The sequence below is a fragment of the Pseudophryne corroboree genome (assembly GCF_028390025.1).
Source record: "Pseudophryne corroboree isolate aPseCor3 chromosome 3 unlocalized genomic scaffold, aPseCor3.hap2 SUPER_3_unloc_27, whole genome shotgun sequence".
NCBI classification, from domain to species: Eukaryota; Metazoa; Chordata; class Amphibia; order Anura; family Myobatrachidae; genus Pseudophryne; species Pseudophryne corroboree.
The window spans coordinates 709870-727799 of NW_026967516.1; the positions used below are offsets into that span (position 1 = coordinate 709870).

At 45.8% G+C, this 17930-nt stretch overlaps 2 protein-coding genes across 2 annotated transcripts in view; both read left to right on the forward strand.

Moving 5' to 3' along the window:
* The window catches only part of LOC134983866 (retinitis pigmentosa 1-like 1 protein), a 37347-nt gene extending 27967 nt beyond the window's left edge, over positions 1–9380 (forward strand). The window contains exons 3-6 of the mRNA XM_063949484.1: positions 184–262; positions 381–478; positions 6286–7396; positions 9028–9380. Coding sequence (XP_063805554.1) covers positions 229–262; positions 381–478; positions 6286–7396; positions 9028–9380 — 1596 coding nt within the window. The 5' untranslated portion in view covers positions 184–228. The remainder of the gene's footprint in view (positions 1–183; positions 263–380; positions 479–6285; positions 7397–9027) is intronic.
* Positions 9381–14757: 5377 nt separating this feature from the next.
* On the forward strand, positions 14758–17721 carry LOC134983861 (oocyte zinc finger protein XlCOF6.1-like). Its single transcript, XM_063949481.1, has one exon. The coding sequence runs from the start codon at positions 14796–14798 to the stop codon at positions 16134–16136; it is 1341 nt and encodes a 446-aa protein (XP_063805551.1). The 5' UTR covers positions 14758–14795; the 3' UTR covers positions 16137–17721.
* Positions 17722–17930: the final 209 nt, after the last annotated feature.

A 17930-nucleotide genomic window follows, 5' to 3' on the forward strand; every position in this document is an offset into this window, starting at 1 on the left:
CTGGGAATGGGGCATTATACAGTAACACCAGAGGACGTGTCTGGGTGATGACTGGAGAGGTGACTCCTGGGAATGGGGCATTATACAGTAACACCAGGGGATGTGTCTGGGTGATGACTGTATCATTGTGTGTGTCAGGTGTCTATAAGGTGTCAGGATGTCACTGTCTATGTCTCCACGCAGGAGGTGGAGTGTATAGAGAAACACAGGGGTCTGTACAAGGACGTGATGATGGAGAATCACCAGCCCCTCACATCACTGGGTAAGAGGAGACTGTCATGTACTGTACAGGGGAGAGCAGGTATGAGGGCTCCTATATACACACATCACCTGATAATCACATATATACACTGTACTCAGTCACTGTGTGTCTCCTACAGATGGTCCCAGTAACAGAGATACCCCAGAGAGATGTCCCCGTCCTCTGTATTACCAGGATTGTACAGAGGAGAATCACAGGATACCACAGGAGGATCAGGTAGGTGGGATTTAGGGTCTCCCCAATATACCAAAGTGACTGTCACTATATGATCTGTAGAGGAGCTGTGTGTATTATACACTGATATTATACTGTTTCACCTCAGTTTAATGTGACTGTAAGCAAATGTCATTATAGTGGGTTTCTCTGACGTCCTAGTGGATGCTGGGAACTTCATAAGGACCATGGGGAATAGACGGGCTCCGCAGGAGACTGGGCACTCTCAAGATATATTTAGTACTATCTGGTGTGCACTGGCTCCTCCCCCTATGACCCTCCTCCAAGCCTCAGTTAGATCTCTGTGCCCGGCCGAGCTGGATGCACACTAGGGGCTCTCCTGAGTTTCTAGGAAGAAAGTATATGTTAGGTTTTTTATTTTCAGTGAGACCTGCTGGCAACAGGCTCACTGCATCGAGGGACTAAGGGGAGAAGAAGCGAACCTACCTAAGTGGTGGTAGCTTGAGCTTCTTAGGCTACTGGACACCATTAGCTCCAGAGGGTTCGAACACAGGCACCGATCTCGTCGTCCGTTCCCGGAGCCGCGCCGCCGTCCCCCTTACAGAGCCAAAAGCAAGAAGAGGTCCAGAAAATCGGCGGCTGAAGACTTCTGTCTTCTCCAAGGTAGTGCACAGCACTGCAGCTGTGCGCCATTGCTCCTCATGCACACCACACACTTTGGTCACTGATGGGTGCAGGGCGCTGGGGGGGCGCCCTGAGCAGCAATACTGACACCTTGGCTGGCAAACTGGCACCATATATAGCCCCATAGGCTATATAGGTGCTTTTTAACCCCTGCCAGAATCCATAAAAATGCGGGAGAAAAGTCAGCAAAAAAGGGGCGGAGCTATCTCCCTCAGCACACTGGCGCCATTTTCCCTCACAGCTCCGCTGGAGGGAAGCTCCCTGGCTCTCCCCTGCAGTCAATACACTACAGCAAGGGTTAAAAAAAGAGAGGGGGGGCACAATTTAGGTGCAGTATAAAATATATTTATATAGGCAGCTATAAAGGAAAACACTCTTTATAGGTGATATCCCAGTGATATATAGCGCCCTGGTGTGTGCTGGCATACTCTCCCTCTGTCTCCCCAAAGGACTTTGTGGGGTCCTGTCCTCAGTCAGAGCATTCCCTGTGTGTGTGCTGTGTGTCGGTACGGCTGTGTCGACATGTATGAGGAGGATAATGATGTGGAGGCGGAGCGAATGCCTGTAAATGTGATGTCACCCCCTGCGGGGTCGACACCGGAGTGGTTGGACTTATGGAAGGATTACGTGAAAGTGTCAACTCCTTACACAAAAGGTCAACGACACAGAACAGCCGGCTACTCAGCTTGTGCCTGTTCCAGCGTCTCAAATGTCATGGGGGGCTCTAAAAACGCCCGCTACCTCAGATGGCAGACACAGATGTCGACATGGATACCGTCTCCAGTGTCGACGACGATGAGACTAGTGTACCCTCCAAATAGGTCCACTCGTTACATGATTGAGGCAATGAAAAATGTTTTACACATTTCTGATAATACCCCAGGTACCACATAAAAGGGTATTGTGTTTGGTGAGAGAAAACTATTAGTAGTTTTTCCTGCATCTGAGGAATTAAATGAGGTGTGTGAGGAAGCGTGGTCTTCCCCCGGTAAGAAATTGATAATTTCTAAACGGTTATTGGCAGAGGATAGGTCACGTTGGGAAACACCCCATAGGGTAGATACAGCGCTTACACGCTTATCAGAAAAGGTGGCACTACCGTCTCCGGGTACGGCCACCCTGAAGGAACCTGCTGATAGAAAGCAGGTGGTTACCCTAAAAGATATAGTCACACACTCGGGCATTATATTGCAACCAGCCATTGCTTCGGCATGGATGTGCAGTGCTCCCGCTGTGTGGTCAGATTCCCTGTCAGAAAATAACTGGATAGGGACAATATTTTGCTGAAAATAGAGCAGATAAAAGACGTGGTCTTATATATGCGTGACGCACGGAGGGATATTTGCCGGCTGGCATCAAAAATAAGCGCTAGGTCCATTGCCGCCAGACGGGGGTTATGGACTTGGCAATGGTCAGGCGATGCCGACTCGAATCGGCACATGGAAGTTTGCCCTATAAGGGGGTAAAATTGTTTGGGGATGGTCTTTCAGACCTCGTTTCCACAGCTACTGCTGGGAAATCGACTTTTTTGCCACAGGCTACCCCACAACAAAAGAAAGCACCGTATCATCAAGTACAGTCCTTTCAGCACCAGAAAAGCAAGAGGGCTAGAGGCTCATCTTTTCTGCCGAGAGGCAAAGGTAGCGGAAAAAGCTGCAGCACACAGCTAGTTCCCAAGAGCAGAAGTCCTCCCTGCGTCCGGTAGGTCCACAGCATGGCGCTGGGGCTGCTCAGGCGGACCCGGGTACGGTGGGGGCCCGTCTCAGAAATTTCGGCGCCCAGGGGGCTATCTCACATGGATCCCTGGGTCCTTCAAGTAGTATCTCAGGGGTACAGGCTGGAGTTCGAGACGTTCTTCCCCCCGCCGTTTCCTAAAATCTGCCTTACCGGCACCTCCCTCTGCCAGGGAAGCGGTGTTGGTGGCTATACAACACTATAATCACAACAAGTGATTGTCAAGGTGCCCCTCCTTCAGCAAGGAAGGGGTTACTATTCCACAATGGTTGTGGTACCGAAACAGAACGGTTCGGTGAGACCCATCTTAAAATTAAAATACTTGAATTTTTTATATCAGAAGATTCAAGTTCAAGATGGAATCGCTCAGGGCGGTTATTACGAGCCTGGACGAGGGGGATTACAGGGTCTCCCTGGACATCAAGGATGCGTACCTGCATGTCCCCATTTACCCTCCTCACCAGGAGTACCTCAGATATGTGGTACAGGACTGTCACTATCAGTTCCAGACGCTGCCGTTGGAGTTGTCCACGGCACTGAAGGTCTTTACCAAGGTAATGGCTGAAATGATGATACTCCTTCGCAAGAAGGGAGTTTTAATTATCCCGTACTTGGACGATCTCGTGATAAAGGCGAGGTCCAAAGAACAGTTGGTAGTGGGGGTAGCACTTTCTCAGGAAGTGCTACAATAGCACGACTGGATTCTCAATATTCCAAGGTCACAGCTGGTCCCGACGACACGTCTTCTGTTCCTGGGAATGATTCTGGACACAGACCAGAAAAGAGTGTTTCTTCCAGTGGAAAAAGCCGAGGAGTTGTCATCTCTAGTCAGAGACATCCTAAAACCAGGACAGGTGTCGGTACATCAATGCACACGAGTCCTGGGAAAAATGGTAGCTTCGTACGAAGCATAATTCCATTCGGAAGGTTTCACGCAAGGACGTTCCAGTGGGACCTGTGGGACAAATGGTCGGGGTCCCATCTACAGATGCAACGGCGGATAACCCTATCGTCCAGAACCAGGGTGTCGCTGCTGTGGTGGCTGCAGAGGGCTCATCTATTAGAGGGCCGCAGATTCGGAATACATGACTGGGTCCTGGTGACCACGGATGCCAGCCTTCGAGGCTGGGGGGCAGTCACAGAAATTTCCAAGGACTGTGGTCAAATCAGGAGATTTCTCTTCACATAAATATCCTGGAGCTAAGGGCCATTTACAATGCCCTAAGCCAGGCAAGACCCCTGCTTCAAAACCAGCCGGTACTGATCCAGTCAGACAACATCACGGCGGTCGCCCATGTAAACAGACAGGGCGGCACGAGAAGCAGGATGGCGATGGCAGAAGCCACAAGGATTCTCAGATGGGCAGAGAATCATGTGTTAGCACTGACAGCAGTGTTCATTCCAGAAGAGTGGACAACTGGGAAGCAGACTTCCTCAGCAGGCACGACCTCCACCCGGGAGAATGGGGACTTCATCCAGAAGTCTTCCAAATGCTGGTCAACCGGTGGGAAAAACCACAGGTAGACATGATGGCGTCCTGCCTCAACAAGAAGTTGAAAAGATATTGCGCCCAGTCAAGAGACCTTCAGGCGATAGCGGTGGACGCTCTAGTGACACCATGGGTGTACCAGTTGGTTTATGTGTTTCCTCCTCTACCTCTCATACCCAAGGTACTGAGAATAATAAGAAGGCGAGGAGTGAAAACCATACTCGTGGTTCCGGATTGGCCAAGAAGAGTTTGGTACCCGGCACTTCAAGAGATGCTTGCAGAGGACCCTTGGCTTCTGCTGCTCAGACAAGACCTGCTGCAGCAGGGACCCTGTCTGTTCCAAGACTTACCGCGGCTGCGTTTGACGGCATGGCGGTTGAACACCGGATCCTGAAGGAAAAGGGTATTCTGGAGGAAGTCATCCCTACCCTGATCAAAGCCAGGAAGGATGTCACCGCAAGACATTATCACCGCATTTGGCGGAAATATGTTGCTTGGTGTGAGGCCATGAAGGCCCCGACGGAGGTATTTCAACTGGGTCGATTCCTGCACTTCCTGCAAGCAGGGGTGATGTTGGGCCTCAAATTGGGGTCCATAAAGGTCCAGATTTCGGCTCTGTCGATTTTCTTCCAGAAAGAACTGGCTTCACTGCCTGAAGTTCAGACTTTTGCCAAAGGAGTACTGCATATTCAGCCTCCTTTTGTGCCCCCAGTGGCACCTTGGGATCTCAATGTGGTTTTGGCATTCCTGAAATCACATTGGTTCGAACCACTTAAGACTGTGGATTTAAAATATCTCACGTGGAAAGTGGTCATGCTGTTGGGCCTGGCGTTAGCCAGGCCGGTTTCAGAATTGGCGGCTTTGTCTTGTAAAAGCCCTTATCTGATTTTCCATATGGATAGGGCAGAATTAACGACTCGTCCTCAGTTTCTCCCAAAGGTGGTCTCAGCTTTTCACTTGAACCAACCTATTGTGGTGCCTGCGGCTACTAGGGACTTGGAGGATTCCAAGTTGCTGGACGTAGTCAGGGTCCTGAAAATGTATGTTTCCAGGACGGCTGGAGTCAGAAAAACTGACTCGCTGTTTATCCTGTATGCACCCAACAAGCTGGGTGCTCCTGCTTCTAAGCAGTCTATTGCGCGCTGGATTTGTAGCACTATTCAGCTGGCGAATTCTGCGGTAGGCTTACCGCAGCCTAAATCTGTAAAAGCCCATTCCACATGGAAAGTGGGCTCGTCTTGGGCGGCTGCCCGAGGGGTCTCGGCTTTACAACTTTGTCGATCAGCTACTTGGTCAGGGGCAAACACGTTTGCAAAATTCTACAAATTTGATACCCTGGCTGAGGAGGACCTGGAGTTCTCTCATTCGGTGCTGCAGAGTCATCCGCACTCTCCCGCCCGTTTGGGAGCTTTGGTATAATCCCCATGGTCCTTACGGAGTTCCCAGCATCCACTAGGACGTCAGAGAAAATAAGATTTTACTCACCGGTAAATCTATTTCTCGTAGTCCGTAGTGGATGCTGGGCGCCCATCCCATGTGCGGATTGTCTGCAATACTTGTACATAGTTATTGTTACAAAAATCGGGTTTTGTTGTGAGCCATCTTTTCAGAGGCTCCATTTGTTATCATACTGTTAACCGGGGTTCCTATCACGTGTTATATGGTGTGATTGGTGTGGCTGGTATGAGTCTTACCCGGGATTCAAAAATCCTTCCTTATTGTGTACGCTAGTCCAGGCACAGTGTCCTAACTGGGGCTTGGAGGAGGGTCATAGGGGGAGGAGCCAGTGCACACCAGATAGTCCTAAATCTTTTTTTAGAGAGCCCAGTCTCCTGCGGAGCCCGTCTATTCCCCATGGTCCTTACGGAGTTCCCAGCATCCACTACGGACTACGAGAAATAGATTTACCGGTGAGTAAAATCTTATTTTTTTTTCTTTTTAGGTAGAACTTCTGTCTGATATTAAAACAGAACATACAGAGGGTGAAGAGACGTATGTGACTGATATAAAGGCAGAAGATACAGAGGGAGAAGAAGAGACGTATGTGACTGATATAAAGGCAGAAGATATAGAGGGAGAAGAAGAGACGTATGTGACTGATATAAAGGCAGAAGATATAGAGGGAGAAGAAGAGACATATGTGACTGATATAAAGGCAGAAGATATAGAGGGAGAAGAAGAGACGTATGTGACTGATATAAAGGCAGAAGATATAGAGGAAGAAGAAGAGACGTATGTGACTGATATAAAGGCAGAAGATATAGAGGGAGAAGAAGAGACGTATGTGACTGATATGAAGGCAGAAGATATAGAGGGAGAAGAAGAGACGTATGTGACTGATATAAAGGCAGAAGATACAGAGGGAGAAGAAGAGACGCATGTGACTGATATAAAGGCAGAAGATATAGAGGGAGAAGAAGAGACGTATGTGACTGATATAAAGGCAGATGATATAGAGGGAGAAGAAGAGACGTATGTGACTGATATAAAGGCAGAAGATATAGAGGGAGAAGAAAAGACGTATGTGACTGATATAAAGGCAGAAGATACAGAAGGAGAAGAAGAGACGTATGTGACTGATATGAAGGCAGAAGATATAGAGGGAGAAGAAGAGACGTATGTGAATGATATAAAGGCAGAAGATATAGAGGGAGAAGAAGAGACGTATGTGACTGATATAAAGGCAGAAGATATAGAGGGAGAAGAAGAGACGTATGTGACTGATATAAAGGCAGAAGATATAGAAGGAGAAGAAGAGACGTATGTGACTGATATGAAGGTAGAAGATATAGAGGGAGAAGAAGAGACGTATGTGAATGATATAAAGGCAGAAGATATAGAGGGAGAAGAAGAGACGTATGTGACTGATATAAATGCAGAAGATATAGAGGGAGAAGAAGAGACGTATGTGACTGATATAAAGGCAGAAGATATAGAGGGAGAAGAAGAGACGTATGTGACTGATATAAAGGCAGAAGATATAGAGGGAGAAGAAGAGACGTATGTGAGGGGTGATCAGCAGTGTAAGGAGGAGGAGATCCCTACAGATATCAGCACAGGTGAGTAATAAACACTTATTACAGAAGTCACATATTCTCCTTGCTCAGTCACTACAGCTATCTCTTATACTACACCCTCCTCCGCCATCAGCCCTGTTCTCAGTTGGGTGTTTATAACAGAAGGTTATCCATGCCAAAAATCACATGGAGAGTTATTACGCACTTTACTATAATGTTATTCAAAATAACAAGCAGAAGTTTATTATTATTATTAAGGATTATATATATTTAGTAGTGATATATAGTAGTGGATGCAGAGGTGCACAGGTAACGGTGTAACACACGTGTAGAGAAAGGCCGCGCGTCCCATGGTCACGGAATGGGTTTAGGTCACACGGGACCTGGCCAATTAGAGGATTCACGCTTACAATCGCCTGTTACTGACTCAACCCACTGGACGGTGGGCGGGTACAATGCCGCCACCACCAGACTCCTTGTTCCCGTGGCTCGGTTCTGCTCCGTATGCGTCGACGCGCTATCTTACCGCACCTGTGTGGTGATGACTGATCCCCACTGGTCACCTGACCAGGGCTCTTCATGGTAGTTGGCTGAAGGCGGAGCTTGGAGATGCCAGGGTTACCCTGGACAGTAGAACGGGACTACGTTTGGCATACCCCTGCTGGTCACAAGATGAAGCGGTCGTCTTGAGGAAAAAGATGTTTATTCGCTCAAATCAAGTCCTGAAAAGGCCCCTCCCTTCTCCCAGGGGATATCATACAGCCAGATGTTTACACAGAAAGAAGATGGTATAATACCTACACAGGGCTCACAGCACTCTTTATACAGTAATAATACTATCTCCGGGGGTAAGCCCTCCATGTCTTTTCCATCCAATCAGGATAATAAATAAATTACACTGTAAAAGGAGATAACTGCATGAATCAGTTTCCTCCTTCCTGTCACAGGGTGGTAGGCCAACTTCTTTAGATTGTGCACGCCTGGTGCCTAACTACAACAGACGCCTGAGTGCAAGAAGTGGTCTCTCACGGGTACGCTGGCTCCTTCAAGAGACAACCCTCTCAACAGTTCTTTTGTACAGGCCTTCCTTCAGACCCCTACAAAAGGTTATTCAATCCCTCCTGCAATCAGGAGTGAAAATACCAGTCCTTTGCTCTCAATATGGGACCAGGTTCTATTCAACACTATTCCTGATGCAGAAACCCAATGGATCTCATCGACCTATGGTAAACCTCAGATTTCTCAAGTATGTTAGAGTACCCAAGATCCTTATGGAAACACTACGCTCCATTGTTCTAGCAATGGAGCGGGGGGATTTCATGGTGACTAGACATTTAGGATGTTTACTTGCATGTTCCTATAGAACCTTCCCATCAAAAATTCCTACGGTTTGCTATTATTCACCAAAATTACCAATTTCAGGCATTTCCTTTATTGACTCTCCACTGCGCCCAGGGTCTTCACGAAAATTATGGCGGTTATGGCAGCACATATACGTTGTCAGGGAGTCAGAATTCTTCCTTATCTGGATGACCTGGAGGTACTAAACAACTGTCTCCAGCTGACTCTTTCCTTCCTACAACAAATATGGCTCATCAACTGGAAGAAGTCATCCCTCACGCCTTCACAGCGTATGATACATCTGGGAGCACTTCTGTAATCTCGAGGCCAGAGGCTCTTCCTGGCCCCGGAAAAAGTTACAGCAGTGGATACACCACTTGCTCAGCAGTCATCATGTGTCTTTACATTCGGCCATGCAAGCATTTGGATCCATGGTCTCCAGCTTCCACATGGTGAAGTACGCCCAGTTCCACTCCAGGCCTCTACAACACCTGATCCTGACCTGGATGAATGGACAACCACATCAGTTCAGGTCCCAGACGATAATCCTCTCTCAGAAGGTCAGACTGTCTCTAGTCTGATGGCTCCAGACGGCACATCTGAACAAGGAGCGACCCTTATGGATCCTGGATTGGGTACTGCTTACCACGGATGCCAGTCTCCAGATGGGGCACAGTAACTAGACATATTACCTTTCATGCCCTTTGGACTCCGGCAGAAATCTGCTTACCGATAAACGACCTTGTTATGAGTTGTCTACAGAGCACTCATTCTGGCGCTGGAAGTTCTTAAGGGCAAACCTTTTCAGATCCAGTCCAACAATGCCACAGCAGTAGTCAACCTAAACAATCATGGAGGCACCTTCAGTCGGTGGACAATGAAGGAAGTAGTTTGCATTCTGCAGTGGGCCGAACGCCACCTCCTAGCCATCTCTACGGTCTTCGGCCCAGGAGTTTTAAACTAGTAACTGGACTTCATCAGCCGTCACGATGTACACAACGGAGAGTGGTTCCTACACCCAGTGGTTTTCCAGCTCCTGCTACACAAGTGGGGCCAGCCGGATGTGAACCTCATGGCCCCCAGACACAACAACAAGGTTCCAGTATATGAATCCATGACAAGAGTTCCTGAGGCAGCCTTCATGGATGCCCTGGCCATGCAGTGGACCTTCCATCTGCCATATGTTTTCCCTCTGGTTTCACTTTCTCCGAAGTTCAAACAAGAAGGAGGTACCATCAAAGTGGTAGTCCCGATATGGCCTATATGTCATTGGTTCTCCAATCTACAGAACCTATCCATAGACGCTCCCTTCCCACTTCCCCAGCTACCAGACTTGTCTGAGGGTCCCTGTCTACATCCAGATCTAGCTCATCTAAATTTGTTGGTGTGGCTCTTGAGTTATCCATCCTAAGAGCAAAAGGATTCTCAGTCGGTTGTCCAGACCATGCGTAAAGTGAGGAAGCTGGAATCTACCCGTATCTATTATCGGGTGTGGCATACATACCTTCAGAGGTGCACTGCAATGTGCTATAACCAACAGTTTTTTAGAGTATCTAGGATTCTCACCTTCCTCCAAGCTGGACTTCGCAACGTTGAAAATGCACATCTTGGTGCTTTCCATCTGGTTCCAATAATAAATTACTCCACTACCAGATGTTCGTACCTTTCTCCAAGGTGTTCTCCATGTTCAACCTCCATATGTAACTCTGGTAGTGCCATGGGATTTATCAGTGGTCCTCAAAGCTTTTCAGAAGCCTCCGTTTGAACCTCTGGAATCGGTGGATCTACAGTGATTAACGAAAACAAAAGCCATATTCCTGCTAGCTATTGCTTCCACAGGGTATCAGATTTGGGAGTGCTGTCCTCTTGCTCCCCCTTTCTTATTTTTCATAGGGACAGGGTTGTTCTACGTACTAGGCCCAATTACCTTCCTAAGGTAATGTCCCAGTCACATATTAATGAGGTAATTGTGGTAGTAGCCTTCCTCTCTCCAAACTTTCGACTGGGCAGCCCTCCCTTGATGTGGTCATTGCTCTAAAGAGTTATGTGGATCGTTCCAGTTCCCTTTTGGAAATCAGACTCACTCTTTGTCCTTTGTGGCTTCAAAAAGAGGGGGTGACCAGCAGACAAACTGACTCTGGCCAGATGGTTTGTATGACTATATCAGAAGTGTACACTCAGGCTGACCTTCCTGTACCGACTACAGTTTGAGCTCATTCTATTCTCTGTGTGGGTCCTTTGTGGGCCGCACACCGTGGCGTGTCTGCAGGACAACTGTGCAAGGTGGGTACATGGTCTTCTATCCTTTCTTAGGTTGTATGCCTTTGATAGATTCACTTCCCAAGATGCTTCATTTTGATGCCGGATTCTTTTATCCACTCAGGAGCATCCCTTCCCTGAAATAACTGCTTTGGGATATCCCCATGGTAATCCCTGTGGAGCCCTATGAAACCCAAAGAAGAAAATGAGAGTTATGGTCAAACAAAGGTGTCACAGGACCTGGCCACATAGGGGATTCCCTCTTACCGTCAGTAACTGCCTGTTACTTAATCCACCCACTGCCCAGTGGGCGGATACTACACTTCCACCACCAGACTCCTCGTAGCCATGGTGTCTGGAACCACGGTTCTGCTCTGTATGCGTCAACACACTCTTACCACACCTGTGTGGTAATGACGAATCCCCACTAGTTGCTTGACTAGGCCTCTACCCGGTAGCTGGCTGGAGGCAGAGCTTGAAGACACTGGGTGCTCCCAGGACAGCCACAAAAGGGAGCTAGGTTTGGCCTAGCTCTCCAGGTCACAAGATGAAGCGGTTGTCTTGAGGCAGATGTTTATTTGTTCAAATAGCCTTCAAAAAGACTCTTCCCTATTGCTAGAGGCAACAGCATACAGCAAGATGTTACAGCAGAAAGTAGTTGGTATAATACAACTCTGAAGCTCACAAGCCTCCTCTTTTTATACAGTAAAACCACACTGCATCTCAGCGGGTAGTTCCCCCTTCCCTGAGTTTTTTCCATCCAATCAGTATATCTTACAAAAATATAAATAAGTTACATTTAAAAGGATATAAGTACTTGAAGCAATTTCCCCCTTCCTGTCACACACAAAGTTTGGTGTCCTTTAAAGTCCATTCCTTACTACCAGGGAGTTTACAATTTGCCTATAATACATTTATCATATAGCTTCAAAATACGGTTTGTATTTGATTTCCCAAACAAATGTTCCTCATTCTTCCTGCATATACCATTCAGGATTCGTATATCAAACCCATACCAATCCATACCACTTGCTAATATAGAGACCTCATAGATAGAGATTTGCTTCACAATTCATGAGGAAACCAATGATTATGGGCATTTTGTACGGATGTCCTGGAGAAGGTATCCAGACCATCCCTGTGTACAGAGTGGGGATCGTGTAAAGAGGGAGAGAATTCCTGTTGGTGGTTTCTTTGAACACCTTGTATTTTCAGGTCTACAGCATCAGCTAGAGTAGCTACTGGAAGGACCTGGCTATAGGCCCCTTGGCTAGGGGAGGGGCCTGGCTATATAGGCTCATGGCTAGGGGAAGGGCCTGGATATAGGCACCTGGGCAGCAGATGCTTGGTCAAATAAAATACCTAGCTAATATCCCATTTATAGGGGCCCTGTCTTCTGGAGACAAATTAGGTGATACTAAACGTCTCTGGCAAAAGTGACGGTATAATTATTCTCATTCTCCATCACGTCAGCATTTTAGACTTAAGAAACTATAGGTCAGTAAGACAATACAGTAAGAAACAATAGGGGTCAGTAAAACAATACAGTAAGAAACTATAGGTCAGTAAGACAATACAGAAGGAAACTATAGGCCAGTAAAACAATACAGTAAGAAACTATAGGTCAGTAAGACAATACAGAAGGAAACTATAGGCCAGTAAGACAATACAGTAAGAAAATATAGGTCAGTAAGACAATACAGTAAGAAACTATAGGTCAGTAAGACAATACAGTAAGAAACTATAGGTCAGTAAGACAATACAGAAGGAAACTATAGGCCAGTAAGACAATACAGTAAGAAATTATAGGTCAGTAAGACGATACAGTAGAAAACTATAGGTCAGTAAGACAATACAGTAAGAAACTATAGGTCAGTAAGACAATGCAGTAAGAAACTATAGGTCAGTAAGACGATGCAGTAAGAAACTATAGGTCAGTAAGACGATGCAGTCGGAAACTATAGGTCAGTAAGACAATACAGTAAGAAACTATAGGTCAGTAAGACAATGCAGTAGGAAAGTATAGGTCAGTAAGACGATGCAGTAGGAAACTATAGGTCAGTAAGATGATGCAGTAGGAAACTATAGGTCAGTAAGACAATACAGTAGGAAACTATAGGTCAGTAAGACAATACAGTAGGAAACAATCTAATAAGCCCTTTTACATGAGCTCCTAACACCGCACAACTGCACAGTACGGCGACATTTGCACGAGAAAATTAAACATTTGCAGTAAAACCTTTGGAGAATTATCACCAATAACTTATTGCGGATAATTGGATAGGGAGTTTTTGTGATCAACTGAATCCCCCCCATAAAGTGTTTATACATATGATGTTACATTGCGATTACCGCTGGAGGAAACTCTGCCACAATAGAATTTAACGTGTAATATAGCCCGTCCTGGTATGAATAAGATTTATTGGGTGTAATTTATTACTGAACTGGATTATCAGCACTGAATCAATTACCCCCCAATATAATATACATGCTGATTATTAACAACAAACACACTTGTTTCTTATTACTTTATTTACCGTTTTATGCATTTACCTTTCTGTTTAATATATCACTGATTTATCTTACATACTTTACTGTACTAAATAAAGGTTATATATTATTTCTAAGTGCGCAAACAGGACAGCACTTTCTCTTTGGTGTTTTATTATAGCAATGTCCATGTCTCCTCTAGTAATCCCACATGAGCGTCCGTGTCACCTCTAGTAATCCCACATGAGCGTCCATGTCACCTCTAGTAATCCCACATGAGCATCCGTGTCACCTCTAGTAATCCCACATGAGCGTCTGTGTCACCTCTAGTAATCCCACATGAGCGTCTGTGTCACCTCTAGTAATCCCACATGAGCGTCTGTGTCACCTCTAGTAATCCCACATGAGCGTCTGTGTCACCTCTAGTAATCCCAAATGAGCGTCTGTGTCACCTCTAGTAATCCCAAATGAGCGTCCGTGTCACCTCTAGTAATCCCACATGAGCGTCCATGTCACCTCTACTAATCCCACATGAGCGTCCATGTCACCTCTACTAATCCCACATGAGCGTCCATGTCACCTACTAATCCCATCCCACATGAGCGTCCATGTCACCTCTAGTAATCCCACATGAGCGTCCATGTCACCTCTACTAATCCCACATGAGCGTCCATGTCACCTCTACTAATCCCACATGAGCGTCCATGTCACCTACTAATCCCATCCCACATGAGCGTCCATGTCACCTCTAGTAATCCCACATGAGCGTCCATGTCACCTCTACTAATCCCACATGAGCGTCCATGTCACCTCTAGTAATCCCACATGAGCGTCCATGTCACCTCTACTAATCCCACATGAGCGTCTATGTCACCTCTACTAATCCCACATGAGCGTCCGTGTCACCTCTAGTAATCCCACATGAGCGTCCGTGTCACCTCTAGTAATCCCACATGAGCGTCCGTGTCACCTCTAGTAATCCCACATGAGCGTCCGTGTCACCTCTAGTAATCCCACATGAGCGTCCGTGTCACCTCTAGTAATCCCACATGAGCGTCCGTGTCACCTCTAGTAATCCCACATGAGCGCCCATGTCACCTCTAGTAATCCCACATGCACTTTCAGCGTTGATCAAGCTCCAGTCCAAGCATTTTAGTCTGTTTTTTTTTTAAACATAAAAGCAAAGCCAGCACTATAGTACGAGTTACAGTATTATAAATTGTACCCTATGACATCCTGGGTCTTGTCTACTCATTTTATAATTATTTGCCAATTTTTATTTCCATAATGTATTTTATTTCCAGCAGATGGACACACAAGCAGGAATATCTCAGAAGGACATCTAATGTTATCCCCGGATTGTGACATAAAAGATAATGATAGTAGACAGGATTCTCCAGGAGATAACCCCATTACCCCACATCCAGCTCTATCAGCTGATCCCTCTGATCCTGGGAAATGTTCTCCTGATCACTCTGATATTGGTGCATTTGTTACAGCTCTGACAGTAGATATAGAGTTTCCCTGTTCTATAGATGCCAAATGTTTTACACAGCACACAAACCTTATTACTCATCAGCCTGCTAAGACAGGTGAGAAGCCATTTCCATGTTCTGAGTGTGGGAAATGTTTTACACTGAAATCAAATCTTGTTACGCATCAGAGAACTCACACAGGTGAGAAGCCATTTTCCTGTTCTGAATGTGGTAAATGTTTTACACAGAGCTCAAATATGATTAAACATCAGAGAACTCATACAGGCGAGAAGCCATTTTCCTGTTCTGAGTGTGGGAAATGTTTTTTAAGTAAATTGAATCTTATTACACATCAGGGTACTCACACAGGAGAGAATCCATTTCCATGTTCTGAGTGTGGGAAATGTTTTTTAAGTAAAGCACATCTAGTTTCACATCAGAGAACTCACACAGGTGAGAAGCCATTTTCCTGTTCTGAGTGTGGGAAATGTTTTTTAAGAAAAACAAATCTTATTACACATCTGAGAAGTCACACAGGTGAGAAGCCATTTTCCTGTTCTGAGTGTGGAAAATGTTTTTTAAGAAAATCGAATCTTATTACACATCAGAGAAGTCACACAGGTGAGAAGCCATTTTCCTGTTCTGAATGTGGGAAATGTTTTTTAAGTAAATCAAATCTTATTGCACATCAGAGAAGTCACACAGGTGAGAATCCATTTCCATGTTCTGAGTGTGGGAAATCTTTTTTATGTAAAGCACATCTAGTTTCACATCAGAGAAGTCACACAGGTGAGAAGCCATTTTCCTGTTCTGAGTGTGGGAAATGTTTTATAAGTAAATCAAATCTTATTACACATCAGAGAAGTCACACAGGTGAGAAGCCATTTCCATGTTCTGAGTGTGGGAAATGTTTTTTAAGAAAAGCACATCTAGTTTCACATCAGAGAACACACACAGGTGAGAAGCCATTTTCCTGTTCTGAGTGTGGGAAATGTTTTATAAGTAAATCAAATCTTATTACACATCAGAGAAGTCACACAGGTGAGAAACCATTTCCATGTTCTGAGTGTGGGAAAGGTTTTTTAATTAAAGCACATCTTGTTAGACATCAGAGAACTCACACAGTTGGGAAGCTGTCCCATTCCCTGAGTGTGGGAAATAAAACAGCTCTTGTTGAACACAGACATTATCCAAGTGAGGAACCATTTTAATCTTCTGGAGTATAATCATCATTGCCATGCATTGTTCCTCAAGGTTCTGTCCTATCTCCGATACTTGCAATCTACCACTGGGTGAAATAATCAGACGTCATGACCTGGCCTACCACTGCTATGCAGATGACTTATCTTCTGCTCCATGAAATGAGAACCCAACACCAATCCTAAATGGGATGGTGATGATATCCCGGTGGACAGAATGCTGGCTGTCAATATACCACCAGCGGCATCCCGGCCACCAGAATACCGGCAGTGGGGTGAGTGCATAGAGTTCCCTTGCGGGCTCCCTGCGCTCGCTATGCTGCAGGTGCGGTGGTTCGTTGCGCTGACCACAGGTATTATTCCCACTCCATGGGTGTCATAGACGCCCACAAGTGAGAATAGCTGTGGCGAGTGCTGTCGGCATTCCCGGCTGTCGGGATTTCAGCGTCGGGATCCTGAACGCCGGGATATTAACTACATCCCATCCTAAATGGTTGTCTAGCAGAGCTCCAGGGGTGGATGATGCCAGTTGGCTGTGACTCAGTCTTAGTGATACGTAATAGAAGCTTACCAACAAAGGACAAGACTACAGCTTTACCAACCATCATGACTTATGCTTTGGGGTTCAGAGTTACAAAATGCTGACTGCGGAATCTTTGTGTTGTCCCGGATTGTGGCCGACACAGACATCAGGTATCCGCCACATTCAAATCCTTGTTCTTCCATCTGTGGACCATAGCCAGACTCCAGCACTTGATTCCCTCAGAAGATCTGCCTACAGTCATACATGTATTTGTATACTCTCACATAGACTACTGCAATGCCCTCTACCTGGGTCTCCCAGCAAAAGAATTGCACCACTTGCAGATGGTACAGAATGCAGCAGCCAGTCTGTTACCTAACCAGCCCCTTCCTGCCACATAACACCCATTCTCTACTCCCTCCACCGTCTGCCTGTAAGATGGGAAATCTATTTCATAATCGGCTTACTGACCTTCCCAGCCCAACATTACATGGTCCAAGGTATCAGAAGCAGCTTCTGCCTCCTTACTGCCTCACTTGTTTATTTCTGCAGGTAAAAGGATTGTTACCAGTAGTACCAGGAAACTCCCATAATGCATTTGGGGGTCAAACTTTTAGCTTTGTAGCCCTGGCCATGGAACTTGCTGCCTCGCACAGTCCAAGAGGCCTCCATTCTAGAGCCCCTCACAAGCAGGCTGATGACTGACCTGTTACTCATTTCATTAATGCTCCTCTAGTTCTTACATATATCCCACATGCTTAGTTCTTTGTTCTGTTGTTTATTTTGTATCTTGTGCTTTGTGTAAATGTTTAATTCCAGTTTGCAGTATCTATATTGCTGCACGACAATATGGCGGCCATAGGAACGTGTTTCCACTTCTAGTTTCCCATTCTTATGTCATCTGATCATCTTAATCAGGAGTGTTGTGGGATACAAGATCCTATATATATATATATATATGTATATATATATATATATACATTACCATGTGCATTAGAGTCACCCGGGTTCCATCTGCGGTGGTTTGTTGTATGTTACATCTATATGGTGCGGATACTCTGTATGATCTCATAATAAAAGCTTTTGTTTGCAGCTAATTATTGCATTATAGCTTTTTTTCTGTTTTATATTCCCGTCGGAATAATTCCGCCCTTATATGTCTAATCCCGGAGTGGACCCTAGAAGATTATAAGTGACCTATATGAGTTTCCATCATTCTGTTTCGTATAAGCATACGTGTAAGAGCTTGTATGGCGGTCACTGTCCGTCACATTGAGGTGGTA